Source organism: Taurulus bubalis (genome assembly GCF_910589615.1).
Source record: "Taurulus bubalis genome assembly, chromosome: 3".
Lineage (NCBI taxonomy): Eukaryota > Metazoa > Chordata > Actinopteri > Perciformes > Cottidae > Taurulus > Taurulus bubalis.
Window position 1 is genome coordinate 25320790 of NC_136591.1, and position 21956 is coordinate 25342745.

General features: G+C 40.3%; 2 protein-coding genes across 2 annotated transcripts; one reads left to right on the forward strand and one right to left on the reverse strand.

The window, feature by feature from the left end:
• Window positions 1-620: 620 nt before the first annotated feature.
• Window positions 621-4711, reverse strand: LOC306733869 (sphingosine-1-phosphate phosphatase 1-like; the record flags this gene model as incomplete). The annotated part of the gene is made up of 3 exons (XM_079215179.1): window positions 621-1172; window positions 1467-1556; window positions 4061-4711. The coding sequence occupies 3 exons, from the start codon at window positions 4709-4711 to the stop codon at window positions 621-623; spliced, it is 1293 nt and encodes a 430-aa protein (XP_079071305.1).
• A 1944-nt stretch (window positions 4712-6655) lies between these two features.
• Window positions 6656-19434, forward strand: LOC306734734 (voltage-gated delayed rectifier potassium channel KCNH5-like; the record flags this gene model as incomplete). Its single annotated transcript, XM_079216119.1, has 12 exons — window positions 6656-6728; window positions 8153-8276; window positions 8811-8917; window positions 9018-9146; window positions 10034-10146; window positions 10404-10796; window positions 10899-10991; window positions 11311-11740; window positions 14934-15133; window positions 15771-16023; window positions 16320-16516; window positions 18289-19434. 12 exons carry the CDS (start codon window positions 6656-6658, stop codon window positions 19432-19434), a joined length of 3258 nt encoding a protein of 1085 aa, XP_079072245.1.
• Window positions 19435-21956: the final 2522 nt, after the last annotated feature.

Here is a 21956-nt window from a genome sequence, read left to right on the forward strand (position 1 = left end):
AACCCTTAAATGTGTCAACCACAGGTGGATCTTAACAGATAAGACTGGTGATGTTCTATATTGTTGTTGTTAATAGATCTCATCAAAAAGGCTAAAACCAACAATGCTTTGGTGTATCAATGCTTTCCTACTTCCTATAGTTTGTGTCTCTGGGCCCCAAAGCACACTGGTCCCTAATAAAAAGGAAAATCTTTTAAAAATGGTCATAAATATATACTTTAATTTAAAAAAGGCTAAATTATTCCTTAAAACAGATGGAGTTTTGATAGAAGTAATTACTTTTGTTTAACTATTTGTTGTGGACTATTTTCCACAGCGGATGTTGGTGCATTCACAGTGTGAGAATGGTGTGTGTGTGTGTCTGTGTGTGTGTGGGACCAACTCAGTATAAAATACAGTGCCAATGCTCATCATAATGAAGAAACATGTCACCCTGAGCATTGGCAGAGGAATATTGACAATAAAAAAAAACAGATTATCAATTTATACTTTAAATCAGTTTCTGTAGTTCAGAAATGGAACCTTATCTTGTGTCGAAACCAGCAGCATGTTTCCAAGTGCTCTTTGCCTTCACCACAAGGTGAACATGTCAGCAGTAAATGACAGTTTGCACACAACACTCAGGCAAGGTTTAAGATCCTAAAGATGAGAGGCCCCACACAGACACAACTAAAACCAACAACACTGTAGACAATGTAACGGTACGGCAGCTCTACTTTCATGTGCTGCCTCGCTTGTCTTACATCATCTGAAGGCAGCCCAAACAGTCGGCATAGGAACGGAATAGTCACCGCTTTCATAACCATTCTCGTGATGAGGATAACCGCAACTCCAATGAGGAAGCGAAGCAGAGCGAGAGCCACTAAACTAGTGCTGATTGGTGGTAAAGTCAGAGGAAGTGAGGACAGCGGTGGATCCAGCAGCAGCCCAAGCTGATAGTTCACATAGGTAGCGATGGCAGCGCCGGCCCCGGTGCCCAGAGCCTGAGCTGTATCACCCCGAGAGGTGCTCCAGGAATCCAGAGAGAAAGCTACAAGTCCGAGGCTCACGTGGGACACGATAATCACAAGAGGAGCAAAGTGGTTCATCATGTAGAAGTTGTCGATCTTTTCCAAAATTGGCTGGAAAAAGGCTAGAATAAGAAGGCTGTAGAGGAAGCCTGTTATTACCTCCTGCAACACAGAGACACAAATCATTGTAAACTATGCATAAATACCACGTTATACTCACATTTGCACACACACACACACACACACACACACATGCTGGATACACAAAGTCTTAGAAAGCCCTTTTTTTGATTCATTGCATTTTGATTGCAAACTTAACATGAGTTGTCAGTTGTTGTTGTTATAGAACATAAACAGTGTCAGTGAATGCTCAGCGTTCAAGGAGAGCAGCAACTCTTTTTATTCATATTTCAGTGAGGGATTAGTTATTAAATATTATGTAATTAATATACTTACCAAAATAGAATGCATCCCCATGTAGACTCTGCTCACACACACCAGGACACTCCAGCTGAGAGCCACACAAAAGCCAAAGAGGAAGGTATACTAGGAACAAAATCACATGTAATAAAAGAATATTAATTATATATTTTAGAAAGGTGGTTGAAGATGAGCATTCAACACAATAGGGTTACATCGTAGTTTTCCGATTCATCAGTAAGCTCATCGACCCATTTTGCTGGACTACATTTTTCTCAATGTTTACCACATGTGCTAGCTTAGCTTCTCTCATGTTAGCATGCTGACATTTGTTAAATAACACTAATCACAACGTGCAGCAGAAGCTAGTGGGAATGTCATTTATTTAGCAGGTATTTGGTCAAAAAACAAACCATTTTTTAGAAAACTAAAAACATACCCGTTTACGCTGCCGTTTGGTTAAATACCTGCTATGACCTGCTTTTTATCCGTTTTTATTTATTTATTTTCACTATTTGTTTTATTGTGCTCCATCTTTTAATGTGTTTTTTACTGTGCCTTTTAACTGTGGAAATGTTTTTGGCCCGACTCCTGTACAGCACTTTGTGACCTTTGTCTGCGAAATGTGCTTTATAAATAAACGTATTAATATTATTATTACAGTTGACCCGAGAGGAGCATAAGCGTGTGAAGCAAATTTGATGGGAATCATCATGTCAATCGTGAAATTTTACAAAACTACCAATATCAATTTCATGGTGTCGGAGAGATAAAAAACAGGTGCTAAGCTCACACTTCCTCCCGTCTTAGAAGTGGTTTATGGTCTGAATCTTATCTTTTTGTAACCTCTTTCTCTTTAATGTGGCAGTTTTTCAACTTTCAGTGAACTTGATGACACCAAAAGAGTTCAGGCAGTTCAAAGTTCAAAGATCTTATGCAAGTGTACAACAACAAAAATAGCATTTAGGCACATTTATTCTGGGGGCAATTGTGCTAATGCATTAAACATACTGTGTGCACACAAGATGCAGAGGCAAGCTGATTTAACTAAGAGATTACTACATCAGTTTGACACATGGGATTTCATCAGAAGGATAATACATGGAATCACTTAGGGATTTTAATTGTATCATTACATGAAGGTTGGGGTTCAACTTTTAAATAAACTAACGTTATTCATGACGACAACTCAACAGACTGAAGGGGATTCTTGCCTCACAAATGAGCCGAGGGCAGATCGTGCAGAGGCCACAGAAACCCACAAGCAAAGTTTCATTTTGGTTTGCCATTAAGTTACTTAGAAAATTAAAGATAATTAGTGACTTCATTTCATAAAAGAAATGACCCTCCCTTACTTTGTTCCTTTGCACTGTTGTCCATTTGTTCAAAATGTTTACTGATACTTTCACTTCCCTTAAGCCAAATTCTCTCTCCCTCTGTGTGTGTGTGTGTGTGTGAGACTTACAATGTAGAATGAATGGTGAGTCTTGTTTATCTAAAAATCTGAACAGACTTTTCACAGTTCGCCTGAACTCCTGACACACCCTGTTATGTTTCAACAGAAGAATGTTTTTGGCTCTAAGTTCATACGGGACTAATATTAAGAATAATTCCAAGGCAGTCTGTGTTGGTTTTTTTCCATTCCTTTTGTCCAGACAGACCCACTGACCAAATTAGTTACTATTCCTTTTTCCTCTCACTCTGTGCAGCTCGTATATATCCTGTTGTGTTTAAGAACCCATTGGGTCAGCTGGAATACTCCCCTGGTTTGCAGTGTCTTGGGTAGTTTGTGTTATTAAATCACAAATATGCACCATGTAAGCATAATATCAACTGACTTTTTTTTTTAGGAGACACCTTACTTTTCACGTCAGGTCAAAGTTTCCGAGCTGGCGTTGACATGATAAAATATTTTCACACTAAAGTAATTAAAACACTAAAAAGTCTGGGTGTCTTACCACCTGAATAATTTCCTTCGGGAAATCCGTGAGCTTTTATTATGTTTCAGTACTTTAGTATAACCAAGCAAATCAGAGCTGCACTTTTAGATTATCTGTAAGAACACAATTGACCAGGAGTCCAAACCCTAAAGATATGTATTCAGCATCATATCAGAAGACCAAGAAAAACAGAAATCGATGCATTGTGGGCGTTTGTGCTTTTTACTCTTTTTTTTAATAGTGGAAGGACTTATTGATGACAAAAGAGTTTCTGTAAATAGACTAATCAATTCTTCAACTAGGTAATTTTAGCTTTAACTGATGGCTTTCCAATACATGTAATTATAACACACTACTTAGCACCTTAGTTGCACTTTAGTAGCAATTACTTATAGCACTTTGTGAGTCGGCTTTCTTGAAGAAATTATACTTTCCTTTCTTGCTGTGTCCTGATGGTTGAATGCACTTATTGTAAGTCGCTTTGGATAAAAGCGTCAGCTAAATGAAATGTAATGTACCTGACTGTAAACATGTGGCCTTTGGGGCCCCTGGAGCAGTTGACCCATTGACCCTGCTGGTGATCCAGCTTTGCCTCCTTCTGCATTCATGCTGTAGGTTACATTTCTACACCTTCAGTGGTTTTTACTTAAATGTGACGCTCTGGGATCAGTGTTTAATAAGTGCGCTCACCTGCCACCGTCCATAGGTGAGCATGAAGAGACAGAAGGGGATGGCGGTCCCCGTCATCGCGTGCGTGGACGGCATGCTGTACTCGGAGTTGTAGAAGACCTCCACCTTCACGACGGGCGGGGAGGCCGGCCGGGACCAGCGGACCATGTCCTTGGTGGACTGACCCACGAACAGGTTCCAGGCCCAGACCACGATGAGCCTCCGGCTGACCAGGGCGTCGATGTTCCAGAAGAGGAAGGGGAAGAAGACGATGAAGAACATCTCGTTGCCCAGCTCGGTGCCAAACGTGAAGAGGTAGAAAAGGAACCGGTTTTGGATCAGGAACTCTTGACCCACATCTCCGGTCAGGGAGTTCCTCCGCAGGGGTTTCGCTCTGGTGGTGTCCGGATCCACTGGTGCGTCACCCGGCATCCCGTTAACCTGCGGCGCGGTCGACCCATTGCCAACACCCGCGTCCAGGCTCGGTCCTCCCTGGTGCACCCTCTTCCTCAGTCCGGGACAGTTCGTCTCCGAGTCCCCACCATCCGGTTGGCTCGGTTTAACCGGAAATGTTCCTTTAACGCCACAAATGTATTGAAACCTCGCTACGTGACGCGGGTCCTGGAGATAATTACACATCTGCACGAACGTCTTCACGAAGTCGTTCGCCATGACTCTTACAAATAACTGTCAGTTGGAGATGTACGACACTGCTTCCTCGTCAAACGCAGTGTTCATGTTCATCGAGAGGGCTCAGGAAGAAGAAGTGGAGCTCGGTGGCCGCTGCATTCCTCAAATAAAACCCACAGCACCGTGCAGCGACACTTCACGACGACCCGGATCACATACCTTGTACGTCGGCGTGGACGGCAGCATCCAAAGTCCGCTGAAGTGGTCACAGTCCACCATTACTTCATGGTGTAACCTAATTCACGCACAGCCCCCAGCTAACTGCGTCAGGCCGTTATTCCTGTCTGTGTGCAGGGTTGTCTTCTTTGAGGTTTATTGGCGGTTGGCAAACAACTGTTTGGTGCATTAACGCCACCAACTGGTATGGAGTGTGAATCAGCCCCGTACCCCCGCCTTGCCGAGGCCTCCAACTAGCTGTCTCCTTAATCCACATACCTCTGACAGTGTAGAATAACATGTTCGATTGTTTCTACCTGACCACAATAGTCACATCTTCCCGTGTCGTGTTTCCCTATTTTCCATAGCATGCCGTTCAGCCCAGTGTGTCCAAATCGCAGCCTTGAAATGACGGTTTCCTCTCTCCTCCTGTTCCCTCCTGCACATCTCATTCCCCCCACTTTCCTCTGGATTCTGTAAAACCATCGTCCTTTTCTGTCCTCCTCCTATTGCTTCTGCCACCTTTCCTTTAGCCTCATTTTAATAATCCCCTTGGCCTCTGATTTACTGAAGTTGACTTCAACTTTTGAGCCACTCTTTGCGGCTTCTTTTGCTGCTCTATCTGCCATTTCATTTCCCCTACATGTGCTGGAACCCATACTAACACCACTGTCATACCCATCATTTGAATCCTGTATAATGTTTGCTGCATTTCAATGAGGATTTTCGGTCTACTGACTGTTCCATAAGCTGTCTAGTGATGAACTGGAGTCTGAACAAATGATCGACCTCAATGGTCTTGTGTCCTCTATCCACTATAGTGCAAACATGATTGTGCAGTATCGTTAAATGACGCCGGCGCCTCATTTGCAAAATTGCAATGGACGCTTGATGTTTATTACCTCAAGAAACAACACCTTAAAATTGTACTTAGGTAGGCCGACAGTATACTTGTGAGCTATTTTGAGCTATACTTTTTATACAATTTTATGAATTATTCAAATTATATTTCAGAAATTCCAAATATCATAGGTTGAAGTTATTTGAACACACATTTCCAATTAAACGTTTTCGAAATGATAAAAAACATAAATATATAATTTGGTTTGGATAGTGTAATCAGGTTTTGTCGGCCCACATCAAATACAAATAAATCTCCAATAATTACCCATATTAAAGAAAAAAAATGTAAATGTAAGTTCTCACAAAAATATAATAAAAATCCCAGGTCAATGCATGTATGCAGGTTTGAGAAGCTACAGACAATAATACAAGAATAACACCGGGATATTATACCGGAGTTACCTACAAAATAAAAGCATAAAATAAAAACATCACATTTAATGGGGTTATTGTTCAGCCTGGTGTGATGTGAGCCATGCTTGTGTATATTAATACACAATATATTTAAATACTGATCTTCATTTAGCGGGTAAAGAGCCATCCAAGTTATGTTTTGTGACGAAGTGTATCCTGTTACTCCAACAACGTGGTCGTAATTTCATGTGAATCATTTGGGGATAATAAGTGACATTTTACCTCAGATTCCACATTAAATAGTTTTTTGTAGCTATTTACGATGAAAAATGCCACATTCGGCAATGATGTATTTATTTCTAAAGCCTCAGTCCGGAAGTATCTCATTTAACTCTCGTGGTCTTGACACTTGTGGTCCACGCTCCGGTCGGGCAGCCAGCTGAGGCGGGTATTTGTTAACAACAGCACGACCGAGCACCGAGCAGCTCCGAGTCTCTGCCCGGAACCCGCATCATGCATGGGGGCAAGAGAGGACTGGTGGCTCCGCAGAACACTTTTCTGGAAAATATTGTCCGGCGCTCCAGCGGTGAGTTTTACTGTGAAAGAAAAAAAGAAGAAAAGAAAGAAAGAAAGAATGAATGGATGCTGATTTGACAGGTCACCCACAGGACCACACAACGCTGCATGTGATGCTGAAGTAAACCTTCAATGTTATGTCTGTGTAATGGAAAGCAGCAGCAATTAAGACTTTACTGTTGTAGTTTATACTTTTTATGCAACTACCTAGCAATGAAATATAAATAATGCTCTGGTGTCCAAATTCCCTGGGTTAATAAATGCAAGTCAATATAATAGTATATACTTATGATACCCAGTAAGACATATAGTAATATTCTATTATTATCAAGAATGTTTATATACAATATACTATTATAATCAAGAATGTTTATATGCTTTTATTATCAAGAATGTTTATATACTATTATTATCAAGAATGTTTAGTGGCCTGTCAAAATCCATTTGATGTTTTATTGCTCATCATAAGATGATTTGAGGGCTACGTTTTCTAATGTGCTTTATTTCTGATGAATTCAAATACCTTTTTAATTTTCCTTTCCTCTGTCACATTTACTTACATTATTGTGTCATTTTGCAATTATAATTGTTCGTATTTGTTGTTTGTATTTCACATTATAATTGTATTATCATTACAAATATTGTTGGCATTGACAGTTGCAGAGGCAGTTAATAGCTTCCCAATAAGAGTGAGGCTTTGATGCTTCTCATCACAAGATGAAGTGCACAATGTCAGACCAGTTCTACTGTAAAGACCAAGAATGCAACTGAATTGATCAATTAATTAAATGCATCACCTCTGTAGTACATTTTAGACAAATTTAGTCTGTTAAAATAATCTAAAATTCAATCATTGTTGTCTGAATCTCTCAGAAAATGTCCTCAGTCATTTCTGTCGAGACAGCAGTTTTGTTGCTGCTGTGAAGCAGGAGAACTTTGCAGCTCTTCATCAATATTTCATTTACATTAAGGGTGGAACATAAACATTTGATCAACAACTATTTCTGCTGAGTGGCTCGTCTAATTGCCATTGTTTGCTGCTTTAAATAGTAATGATATTGTTTCCATTATGATTATTAAAATAAGGTTTATAGTGGAAGAGTTGCTTTACAGTGATTTGAATAATTGCTATATTTCACTTACATATTTAAACACTGTATGTTGTATGTAATATCTCTGATTCAGGACACTGGTCAGCAGGAAGATTTATAGGAGACTGTATTTAAAAATAACACAAACATATCAGATTTAACACAGCTAAAAATCTGTTAACGTTCAAGTTGCAGTTGCATATAACTACAGTTGCAATGATTTTATGGATGCACCGGCTTTAACGGACACACTCCAAAATGTTGATCAACAAGTGCCAAAAAGTCTGCAGGTTTGTTGTTAGTCTTGACTAGTTTTGTTTCAGACTGCTGTATTTTCTTGCAGAAACCAGTTTTCTGTTAGGAAACGCACAGATCGTGGAGTGGCCAGTCGTTTACAGCAACGATGGATTCTGCAAGCTGTCTGGATACCACAGAGCTGAAGTCATGCACCGAAGCAGCTCGTGCAAGTAAGATGCCTTTGGTTTTATGAGGATCTGACCAATATCTTGCATCTATAAGAATACAAAACAAATCGCAGTGCGCTGATGCTTTTAACATTTTTCATATTAAATCTCAGCTCCAGCACTTCCATACCTTTATTTGTCAGGAGGGAGCTGTGCTCATTGATTAACACAAGAAAAGAAAAAAACACGGTAAATTAGCCAGATTTTGCCCAAAAAACACTTTTCACCTGTTGTCCCTGTCCAGATGTTAAAAGGCACCATAAAATCTGGTCTTTATATATATACAAATATATTCTATAAAAGGTCACCTAATTATGGATTTGGTCAAATTGGACAGAGGACCAGAAACCATGCAATGATCTTGCTGTTGTCATCGCAAAAAAATGTGACTACTGATTTGCAGAAACTCCAATAAAGATGAAGAAGAAGAAAAGATGTTCAGTCCGAGTTAGTGATGTCTGTCTTTAATGTTCTGCTTTTCTTTCTAAAAACAACACACTCTCTTTTGCTTTTTGTATCGGTCTTCCTTTTTTGCAGTTTCATGTATGGTGACCTGACTGATAAGAAGACTATAGAAAAAATCAGACAGACCTTCAATAACTATGAGTCCCATTTCTATGATGTGCTGCTCTATACAAAGAACAGTAAGTTTCAATATAGATTTACTATATTTCATACTAAAAATCATCAAATACATGATGACATTTGTGCTCTCTTACAACTCATTTAAACTGTTTCCTACAGGAACACCGATATGGCTCTACATGCAGGTAGCTCCAATTAGAAATGAGAACAATAAGGTGGTGCTTTTCCTCTGCACCTTCAGAGACATCACGCTTTTCAAACAGCCGATTGAAGATGAAACAACTAAAGGTGAGACAGTTCATACGTTTGAATCTGGTTCAAATGGTTTCAACCAGATTGCATTCAGTATTGAAGTGAAATCATGATACACCATTTGGGTTCATCCTCTGGCATTTTAATGTCTTACTTCACACATTCAAGGGCTAGAACACGCATTTACATCAAGTAGATATCTCATGCAGGTCCAGCCAAAGCTCAATTTAATCCAACAACACCATGGAGGGTGCAATGCAGCTGAAAGTCTCGAGCACACGAGTGGCTGTGACTTAACAGACGTTTGTTTCCTGGTATGTAACATACAACTGTCCAGGTGTTGTGTGTGCGGGTCAGTGAACACTGGTCTCTGAGGGCGCCATGTCCCAGGGGATTAAGTGTGCCACTAAGACTTTTACATACATCAAGCAGAAAGAAAAGACACTCAGGCCACATGGGGATGGCAAATGCCATTCTGATTAGGGTGAAGGGAATAAAAGAATCTGTCCACAGCCAGCTTGGAAAATTTGAATGGTTTTACATTGAATATTTAGACATCAAGTCCTACTCAGCATATACTCTAGCAGCACAAGTGCTGTTTCTTCCTTATTGCTTTGAAATACAGTAAACAAAAAAAAGAGAAGTCTTCCAGGATGATGCATTCATGTACAATCACATGGATTGGACAAATTATTTTCTTTCTAAACTGAAGGTATCTTATAAACCTGCCAGCATAGTTGTTGATGCTGAAGAGAAGAAATAATGTTCTAACAATTGGGAATCATTTCATTGAAATCACAGTTGCTGTATGTATGTAACCTCAAAGTGTTTTCTTCACAAAGATAATGACCATTATATTAAGTGACATTACAGCATCATTTGTAAAAATGAAAATGTCTGCATGTCTTTTTGTCTCTGAGCAGGATGGACAAAGTTTGCCAGACTGACGCGGGCACTGACCAACAATCGCAACCTGGTGCAGCAGTTAGCGCCGCTGAGCACTGAGATCAGCCCCAAGCCGTCCAGACTGGCTGAGGTGAGGAGCTTCCGGGTCCAAATGCTATGTATCTCCCTAAAAATACCACAAGCTAAATCAAGAAACTGCCTTAAAGATAGAAGATCCAGATTCTGAGATGAGTATATATTCTAAAATAAAATAAAAAACTGTTCAGCATTTTACAGACACATTTAAAGTTGCACAACTAGAAGGGTCTCTCATGAGACTGCTGTTCCTTGTTGCACTTAGCATGTGATTTTGTACTCATAATGTGAAAATATTCCCTCTCAATAAAGGCTCTTCAGCTGGGATCAGACATCCTCCCTCAGTACAAACAAGAGGCCCCAAAGACCCCTCCACACATCATCCTCCACTACTGTACCTTCAAGACCACCTGGGACTGGGTCATCCTCATCCTCACCTTCTACACCGCCATCATGGTGCCCTACAACGTCTCCTTCAAGACAAAGCAAAACAATCTGGCTTGGCTGGTGCTGGACAGCGTCGTGGACGTCATCTTCCTGATCGACATTGTGCTCAACTTCCACACCACCTTCGTGGGTCCTGCTGGGGAAGTCATTTCAGACGCGAAGCACATACGGATGAACTACCTGAAGACGTGGTTTGTCATCGACCTGCTGTCCTGTCTGCCCTACGACATCATCAACGCCTTTGAACACGTAAATGAGGTGAGTCAATTTGCATTAATATATTGCTAAAAAAGTGCATGTGTTGGCCCTTAATACTGTATGAAAATATCAAAACATTTCTGATTGATTGTTTCTATTAAGGATGTCACCACGTCTTCATCTCGAGCAAGTCATCTTCGTGAGTCTTCAATTTTCCACAGGAACACCACACGAGCAGAAGACTCTCTACTCCCAGTAAGGAAACACATTTGTTGTTGTTTTTTAATCTTTTTAAGCTACTTCAATCAACAGTTTTTTTATATTGACAATGGATGAAATGACTGCATATGACTGCACATTTGGTCGATTAAATTTCAAAAACGGTGTAAAACTTCCAATCAGAAAGTTGAAATTCAAGTTGCTTAGAGTCTAAAACCAAAAGATCTTCAGTTCGTAATCATAGAAGAATACAAATCCCAGAAAATAGTCACATTTGAAAATATTGTAGATTATAAATGGATTATCGTGATTTAAATGATCATCAAAATATTTGCCGATTCATTTATCACTGTAGGGTCTCAGCAGTCTATTCAGCTCCCTGAAGGTGATCCGCCTGCTCCGGTTGGGTCGGGTGGCCCGTAAATTGGACCACTACCTGGAGTACGGAGCAGCCGTACTGGTTCTGCTGGTCTGCGTCTTCGGTCTGGTGGCCCACTGGTTGGCCTGCATCTGGTACAGCATCGGGGACTATGAAGTCATCGATGAGACCACCAACACCATTAAGACGGACAGCTGGCTATACCAGTTGGCCCTGAGCATTGGGACTCCTTACCGCTACAACGCTAGTGGTACAGGACAGTGGGAAGGGGGTCCGAACAAAGACACCTTGTACATCTCTTCTCTCTACTTCACCATGACGAGTCTCACCACCATCGGATTTGGCAACATCGCTCCGGCCACAGATGGAGAGAAGATTTTCTCTGTGGCTATGATGATGGTGGGCTGTGAGTACTCAATCACTTTCCAACATTAAGCGCTGTGTTATCCAGTCCAAACATTTCATAAAATCTCAGGAGATATTTCAAATCTTTTAAATACATTCAAATATTTTCTAAATCACATATTATGAAAAAAAACAGGTCTAATAGATCTGATTTTACATAACAAATAGTAGTATTACTATTCCTTGTATGAGTGGTGGGTAGTGGAGCAGTTAATGGAGTCACACAGCCTTGCAATACACATACAAGCTCTTTCTATCACATGAACACACACATTTAAATGATTAACACAAAGCTTCCAATCGTCCCTGTGTTCTTCCAAGCCTCTGACAAATGGCACAAACCTGAAATGTATCAATTGCCAGTGGGCAGTTTGTCAAGTGAGATTCAAGCGAAGCTTTTCAGAACAGCTTAAATCAAAGTGACTGCTGTTTTTCTCCTTCAATGGACGCACAGTACAACCTTGACAGTCTAAATAAAGCTGAATAGAGGACAACGGAACAGCAGCTCCACTGTTTCACTGGGATACAGTATGAAGGCAATGTGTATTGAAGCACACACAATAAAAAAAAGGTTGCTGCAGTTGTGATCTGCACTCTCGAAGTTTCAAAGTTTAGCTTTTTACCTCAGTGTCATACCAATTTCGTCAATATGCATCAGTTTAGACTCTGGTATTTTAGCTGCATTTGGCATTAAGTTGAAGTTCAAGATGGTATGATGGTGAATATCAACTTTCTGAAAATAATTCAATATAAATACAACAGAATGCAAGAATTTAATAGTTTTGTCTTTGAAACTTTGTCTTAGCAAAGCAACACAGGACAAATGTTTAGCTATAGCTAGCCCAGCTTGCTAGCCCAGCTAGCTACTACAAAGAGTCACAGTGACAGCTGCCTGTAAAGACAGGACGTCTGCCACTTGTTAAAGTGATACACACTACCAGTTTATGTCTGCAAGCTGCAGGTGTGAAGTGATTATGCCCGTAGAACAACAGCTGCACAGCATTATAGCCACTTTCCAGTCTCCCCATCACTCTACAGCATACATTCATCCTTTGATGACGTTTCCATCCCATTCATGCGTTCATCCGTTCTTAATTAATATGCCAGCACAATCTTGCAGGAGCCGAAACAATCTGGATGCATTTACTTGCATGCTAGTCACAGTAATGTGCTCCACTGCCCGGCTGGTTGTCTGCCAGCTGCCAGTAAAGCAGCATATGGTGTAGATGTGCAGATTTCTGCACAGATGCAAATTCAAGCTCAGAATCATTGAGTCATAGTTGGTTCTTACGGATAAACATGTGGTGTAGCAGAAATCAGCATTGTTTATCTAGATGATTTTATCTCAACTTGACGTATCTGGCTGGCTTTTATCCCAAACGAAAGGCAACACACATCACATGCATGCATAGATGTAGGTTTATTTGGCATCTTATTCTTCTAACAGATCCTTTTGTGTACATGAATAATGATTTACAGTATTGTGTAATTCACATTAAGCTGCAGCCTCACTGATTCATAATGAAAAATATTAGGTACAATTTCACGCAGTGAACTGATGCTGGTGAGTCCAGGTAAAATAACCAACTCGACAGCAACCACAATACGGTATATTTTTTACATTCTGTATATGGTTTTGATTCAGCTCCAGTGGCTCTGCAGTTTTCAATAACACCAAACTGTAAATTAGATCAAGCTGAATTAGATTAAGGTCTTGAGTAACAGGGAATCACAAGTGATGCCGTGCTCAAGACCTGAGCATGTTGTATACCGCTAATGGCTTATAAACTAAAACTATTTGAAATTTAGACAACAGTGAACAATAACTTTACCCAAAATGTTTTATTCACAAAACAGTCTATTTGCCTCAAAGGGCGTTTTGATTATGTGACGTTATTACATCTAAAATAATACGTCACACCAGCCTCATTTAAATAACGTTGAACCTCTCTATAAAAATAGAAATCTATTTTTATTTAGGTGTCTGTATTATTTCCATCACCCACTGCAGTTACAGTAATAGCTTCACCTTCAGTGTCACTGCTTCCACTTTCAGCCTTTGCTTACAGTTCCTCCGTCACGACTCGCCTTCCTTCACTAACCTTTGGCCCACTCCTCTAAAACAGCATGTACAGCGATGCAATAAAAACTGTGAGGGGAAACACAATCTGACGGCCACGCTTCAAGGTCTGTACTTCCAAAACTAAACACCCATTATTCTTGTGGTGTTTCGATCTCGAAGATCACTCAGTCTTACTGAAGTGTCGGGTTCAATTACGGCCAAAATATCTCCTGCTACAGATACAGTAATTATGCGAGAGGAAAAGAAGAAAGAGGGAGTTTGCCTGCAGGCTCAAGTGTAATAAAAGGACAATGAGCCATCACGTTAGATATGTATCCTAACCTCTGTGATCCTGCTGTGGCGACTGGAGACGACTCTTTCCTCTTGAGTGGGTAAAACCTCACGATAAGAGATACTGACTGACTCTTTGAGGTCACTGCAGCACAGAACTCGTACTGAGGAAATGTGCATTATGAATTACATTATAAACGCTCAATCCACGACTCTGATTATTTGCATGGGAGTAAAACCTTTCAAGTGGTTTCCAAAAACATGATCATTTTTAATGAATTATAAATAAGCACCTTTATTTTTAAACTAAGGAGGAAATGGTAATCTTCAGGGGAATAGGCATGGATAAATTAATGGATTGTTTCATTTTAAGGTATTATGGTAATGGCATAGTCAACTGATTGAATCTTAAGGGGGAAATAAATGGCTAACCTAATGGGATGTAAGAAGTAAGTGTGGTATTTTTAATGGATCGTGTAGGTTTTAATATGCATATTTTAAGGTGAAACCTCATTTACATGCATATCCATTATGATACCTTAATATGTTCAATCCTTTAATTTGCGAAATCTTTAATTTGCACTATGTATGTATGTATTTTTGTGAATTTAAATGTTTTAACTCATACACCTTAAAACATGCATTTTCAATTCTAATACTCAAATGTGTAATCATCTATTAACTTACACAAAAATTAACCTAAATCATTTTTTTATGTGAACCAAACTAATGATCCCCCATGGTCCCTAGAATAAAACATATCGTTCCTTCTCATGTTGAATAAATCAGCTCTGCATGTCCTGCTGCTTTGTGCCTGACTTTGCTCTGTCTTTTTTTTTAGCGCTTCTATATGCAACTATCTTTGGAAATGTGACCACCATCTTCCAGCAGATGTACACCAACACAAACCGCTACCATGAGATGCTCAACAACGTGCGTGACTTCCTGAAGCTTTATCAGGTTCCCAAAGGTCTGAGTGAGAGGGTCATGGACTTCATCGTCTCCACCTGGGCCATGTCGAAGGGCATTGACACGGATAGGGTAATATTATGATCATTGTAATACTGTTGATTCTTTACGGTTTTTATTACCGTTTTACTGTTTATTTAAATATATATATATATATATATATATATATATATATATATATATATATATATATATATATATATACTGTATATATTACTTGCTTTTTATTTTATTTTACTATGTGTCTCTCTGCTGCTGTAATCCTGCAATTTCCCCACTGCGGGACTAATAAAGGATTATCTTATTTTATCTTATCTTATTGTTGTTGGCAGTAGGAGTTCATGAAATGTCCCATTTTAGTAACACACTCTAAAATATCCATAATGTACTTACTGTAATTAAGATGTTATTAAATGGAAATAGTAGCCCAGACAAACAAAACTGGCTTTAAATAAGGACATTCGCTTTTCTCTTCAGCCACCGTACTTTTCCTAAATGCCTTCACACAGGAGAAGTTTCTGTGGGTTGCAATTTAGATACTGCCAAATACTCCACACTGCACCTTTAAAGATAAACATCTATCTGACTAAATGTTTTTTTGTGACTGCTTGTTACTAAAGTGTATGCCATTGTCGTTGACGTGCCTCCCTGAAAGATCTTTGGCTTTGGATATAACTTAACTGCTCTGATATCTCACCATCTCTCTCAGGTTCTCTCGATTTGTCCCAAAGACATGCGTGCGGACATCTGCGTGCACCTCAACAGGCAGGTGTTCAACGACCACCCGGCGTTTCGTCTGGCGAGCGACGGCTGTCTGCGCTCTTTGGCTGTGGAGTTTCAGACCACACACTGTGCACCCGGGGACCTCATCTTTCACGTCGGAGAGAGCGTAGACACCCTCTGCTTTGTCGTCTCAGGCTCACTCGAGGTCATCCAGGACGAAGAGGTCATCGCAATACTCGGTAATTTAACGCAACCTTACGACATACACTGGGTCAAGTTTTATCTGCGCCTGTTGGTAAAGATAAAAACCAGAGCAAAGGTTGTCTCATTCATGATTAAGAAAGCAATGTTTTAGTCAAGTCTGAAGTTTCCTGACACATGAATGATCCCAGTCACCTCCACACAGTGAGGCATGTTGATTAAACACTTGTATCGGACGATACCCAAAGCCTTGTTATCATTATCGGGACTGAAAAGGTCAGAGCTGTGCATCCCTATGACTTTAAACACAGTGATCATGTCTGGCTCCATCCAGGTAAAGGTGATGTGTTTGGAGACGTGTTCTGGAAAGAGACCACACCGGCCCGGGCTTGTGCAAATGTCCGAGCGTTGACTTACTGCGACCTGCACGTCATCAGGAGAGACGCTCTGATGAGGGTGCTGGAGTTTTACACCGCGTTCGCCAACACGTTCTCCCGCAACCTCATCCTCACCTGCAATCTACGAAAACGGGTAAAAGTCTGATGGACCATATAGCTGTCGTTTTTTTTCTTTCCATTTGGTTTTCATTGTAGCCATGTTGGTTTCTTAAAGAGCATTTTATACTTTTGTTAGAGTAAACAATAAAGGTGTCATTATCAGCAGCTCAATCTCTTGGAGCACCAAGGTCTGCGGTCATTACAAACTCATGCTGTGCATCCAAACTTTGCTAAAATATACAGGACTGTATATTGTGAAACTTATAAAGGATCATTGAAAGAGTTCAACCTAAAACTAATACATATTTGATAAACTCTTCCATGATACATATATTAATCCCATTAAGGCATTGCGATGTATTGCTGTTACAGCCTGTTGCATATATGTCGCTGTAATATCATCCTATGGGATGCACATTAATTCTTCATGAGTATTCTCTTTAATGTCAATCTGGTAAACGTGGGTCATTGGGCTCTTTGTTCAGGACTGGTTTGTATGAAATAGAGATACTTCTGAGGTGCGGTAGATGTTATCAATCAGAATATGCACTTTTATTAGGAAATTCAACAGATTGACATTCATATATAATCTCTGTGTCGAGAAAACTTCAGGAATACAGTCAAACCACGACAGAAGCAGGGAGGTTTATGATTATTTTATAATGTTTTAAGTAGCTATGTACTTTCAATTTCTGCTGACTTTTCCAGTGTCTTGCAGCTCCATTATAAGAGGTCTTATGTAATAACAGATACTGAAATCCCATGGTCAGTGAAGCAGCTATAAATCTAAACGATTTCAAGGAAAATTGTGGGTACATGTTGAAAGATTTATGTATTTTTCTTAAGATGTACTCAGTGAAAACAAAACCATCTATTATTGATTTGAGCAGTTTTAGAAACAGTTTGTGCTGCATAGGTTTAAAATCAGTCGCTGCCCTCTTTACTCTCATGTACTCAGTTAACTTGCACGCATGTGCATCTTAACTGCACATGCAAGCTAAAAATGTTATAAGCCATAAAATCAGTGACCGAAAGTAACTCCTCAAATGTGTTTTGCTTTGTTTTATTATGTGTGTTTTACTGGAACATTTTGAACCATTTCCTTTCATTTTCAGATTTTTGCATTTTGTGCAGCTGATTATATCAAACTGATTATTATTTTTGTTTTACCATAAAAGTACCTTAGCGCTTGTGTTTGAAGCTTCCAGTCACAGAGATTTTATCCCACACTGTGGTGTTAAACATAACATCTAAGTTAGCTAGTTTGAGATGAACCCCCAAATGTTTTTTGTTTTTGTAAGTCTCGTAAACATTCAACATGTGGGGGTCGGGTGGAATCAGTGATATGACTGACAAAGGGAATGTAGCAGTGCTTTGTATTTCATGGAAGTTGATGTTTTCACACGTGAAAATAATTTTAATTCAGAACTGTTCACACGATTGTATTGATAGTTACTATCACCGTTTCTCCAGAGCATGTTGAGAAAGTCCAAGTGAGACTCTAAAAGTTTGCATCAATTTCCTTTCTTTGTCTTCTGATGGAATCCCGAAACTCCCAAGGGCTAGATATCGCTCCAATACTTTATTACATGCTCCATCAAAGGTTTCCCTCATGCAATGCTGCTTTCAGTTCTTTAATATTTCAACAGGTCTCCATGCTTATTCTGGCTTTAAAGCAGCATTATATATGTATGTATGCATGCGTTGTTTCATCCAACTAGAGCTCTATACTATTGGAATTGAAGCGTGGCCTCGATGTGAATATCCAACATTGTTGTCCTCATGCACAGTTTCTCCCTCTTGCAGGTAATCTTCAGAAAGATTGCTGATGTGAAGAGGGAGCAGGAGCGCCAGAGAAACGAGGTGACTCTCTCCATCCCCGACGACCACCCAGTCCGCAAGCTGTTCCAGAGGTTCAGGCAGCAGAGAGACACTCAACCACCGGGAGAGTCTCACTCTTACTTTGGTCATAACTGTGTACAGGTGGAGCCGCAGCACCACCATCACTCCGAATCAAACTCTTACACACAGTGTCAGTCCGTATCTCCTCAGCAGCAGGAATACAGCTCCACGGTGCAGAATAATGCACCCTGCTCAGGAGGAGGGAACGCGGGCAGCATGGCTGCACCTCCACAAGCATTTGTCCTCACTGAGACTGCAGAGCAGAGCTGCACACAAGAGGCTGGTGGGGAGTCAACAGCCAGGCCCGCCGCAGAGCTTTGCCCGAGGGTCAGCAGCCCTTTGAAGAGCGGTGGCGCAGGCGGAGACGGAGCTGGAGGTGGCGCTCCTGGCAGCAGAGGTGCTCGAGGCTGGGCAAAGTTTAAAAACGCTGCTTCAACTGTACCACCGCCTCCTGTTGTCGAGCCAGAAAAGAAGCCACAGAAAGCAGAGGAGTGCCAGAAAGGACCCCCGTCCTTAGAACTCTTAACAGTCGCCAACAAGATCCAGGATTTGGAGGAAAGTGGAGAGATGGGGAGCACAGAGGTGGGCAACAGTGCTGGAGAGGCAGGTGAAGAAATAAGCGCCCTGCACAAAACGGACTCCTGTGACAGCGGTATCACAAAGAGCGATCTACGCATCGACCGAGCCGGAGATTCGAGGAGCTCCTTTGAAAGAAGCCCGATGGAAAGAAGCCCTCTGGAGAGAAACCCGTTTGAGCACAGTCTCGGGGTCGACTCCCTCAAACACTCTTTTGTTCAGCCGGTGTCTGAACAAGCGCTCCTTCAGGCCACCCTGCATGAGGCCAAGCTGGAGCTGAAGGGAGACATTCAGAAACTGAGCGGCCGCCTGTCGGTGCTCGAGTCTCAGGTCAGCGAGATCCTCAGGCTGCTGTCCATGAAAAGACGACTCTCACTGCCGCCAACCTCTTCCCCGAAGGCCAGAGTGAAATATCAAGACTCAGTCTCCGCCTCCAAGCCGGTCGCACCAAAGGCAGACGATGGGCCTTTTTGAATTTACTGATTTGAAAACCCATAACCTGGATCTCTCAAAAACGGATTTACAACAGCACCAGTTTGCATGTCCTGCTGGACTCTGGCCTTCCAAAGAAATGTCTCACATTAAGCACCACCACTGCATGCAGAAATCCCTTTTTAATGCTACCATAACACAACAGGAATTGTGAGGCACTTTTATGGTCCTGTGTATATATATTCAAGAATGCCAAAAAGAAACAGGAACAATTACTGAACAAACACTTATTGCAAAGAAATAAGTATATTTTAGAGGCGTTATAAAACAACGTAGAGCTATATCTCATGAATGAGACTCTGATGAAGGCTTTTGTTGAAACATTGAGCCTGATAGGAGCTGAAGTCACATTTTTTTTAACACATAATTTTCATGATCGTCCTTGACTTCTATTTTATTGTTAATTTACAGTTTTTGGCAGATCGGCAGAGAAGAGGTTAAGCGAGAAGGTTCACCTGCCATAACTGTCATGATTATTTAAACAGCTTGAACTTGCTGTCGTAGAGAAAGCAAGAGTCGCTCTGACTTTTATCAGTCCGAACAGACTGGAGCTCAGTAAACGTTTCCACGTGCACCGAGTGTTAAATACATGTCTCCCTTTGGTCTCCGTATTAATTGTCAGGTAATGATATGTGCCTTACAATAATAAAGCCTCATTCAGGGTTGTTGTAATGAGACATGATCAACTCTTTCTTTTTTTTTGCATATATGTTTTATAATAGAAATGTTAATTCTGTTTGAGTTTTACCCATTTTGGGGGGAATTTTCTCCGTCACTGCACTATGCATTCATTTTATGAACTGTTTAGAAACTCTTTATATTGTGTCTGAGCTTCATTCTCATGCATGTGAAATAGGAATAGGTGCTTTAATAGAGTTTTATTGTTAAATACCATTATCTCTATTTTTGTGAAATATTTATTTTCCGAGATGTTAGGTTACAAGATGGGAATATGTCAACATGTAAAAGCAAACTTACTGTACATCCCTTCATGTAACTATGCCTCTTGCTCAGGTATATTTGCTCTAATGTTGAATTTCAGTTTTTATTTCAGTGTGAATGATTTTTATCTTTGATTACCTGTAAGATTAAATAGTTATGCAATTCATAGTTTTAGAACATTTAGCACATAACGCTATGCAAATCAAAATGAACTAACACTGCTCTTTGTCATGCAAGTGTGCATTTGTTTATTCTAGTTGTATAAAGATGATTACAATGATGTACATGACCGAACAGCATGATTACAGTTTTAATTCAAGATGTTTTTTTAATTGTATGTGTGACTGAATCATCTCAGTACGAACCGTGAGGATGAACGCTTGTGGCTGTTCGTTGATTCAGTACATCTTTTTTATATTACATGTATAAATGCCGTTGCATGCATCCAGGGAACCTGTAAACAGTGAAATGAATAATGAAAACTGATGCCTGCTCACCATCTGTTGTTTAGTCTTCTCTGTTACGTAACAAAAGACAGTCTTTATGTAAATCAAAAGCATGGAAAACTGCAACATGCATAGAGCTTTTTTCTTATATTTTACATGTTTTATTTTGTTCATCAAAGCAGTATTTGTGGACAACACCGTTGTTGCAATCAAGTTAATTATAGTTACTTTGATTTTACAGATTATTTTCATTCAATAGTTGACAGTAGACAGAAAGGACGTTTGGGGAGAGGGAACAAAAAAAGGAAATACATAATAAATACATATTTAAAAAAATAAAATTCAAGCAAGTTAACAAGTCTGCAAACAATGGCTTGTACTAAAATAATATGCATACAGTATATTGAGCGTGTGTGCAGCCCTTGAGAACACAAGGTGGCAGTAATGCCTCATCTTCCCTGTTTGCAGACAGAAACGCGCATGCGCAGAACACGAAACAACGAAAGCGCAGAACTACACACTTCTGGAGTTACACTATTGTAATTGGCACTGGCTGCTTTTTGCAGCATTTTACTGGACATTTTGTTGATAATTTATTCGCTTTTAAAGACAGAATCCATTCCGTCTGCAGAACTGTAGACGAAGACCTCACGGACATTGTGGGAAAACAACGTGTCATGCAACGGTTCGTATGATAGCTGACGAAAATAGCTCCTAGTTTACTGTTTCTCTGGGTTTATGGATTATACAATTTAGCATCTGTGTCCAAAGCACAAAGATGTGTCAATACTTCTGAGCGCCACAATGAAACCAGTATACTTAATGGTTGTTGCTATAGACCTCCAAGCTCTAATGTGGGATACTCTGATGATTTAATTCAGATGTGCCACGCTTCAGAAAGGTAAAGATGCAGATAGAGAGATAATTTCTGGGGGGCCTGAACATTTGCTGATGCTCTGAAAGACAGATTACTAGTTGTAATGAATGTGATTTGACTCAGATGATGAATGTGCATACCCGCATGTGTTCCAACAGGTTTGGAGCACATGCTTGGTGAGTCCATATCCACCCCTGTGCTTTTAGTGACTTCAATATACGAAAGTACCAAAGGTTGGT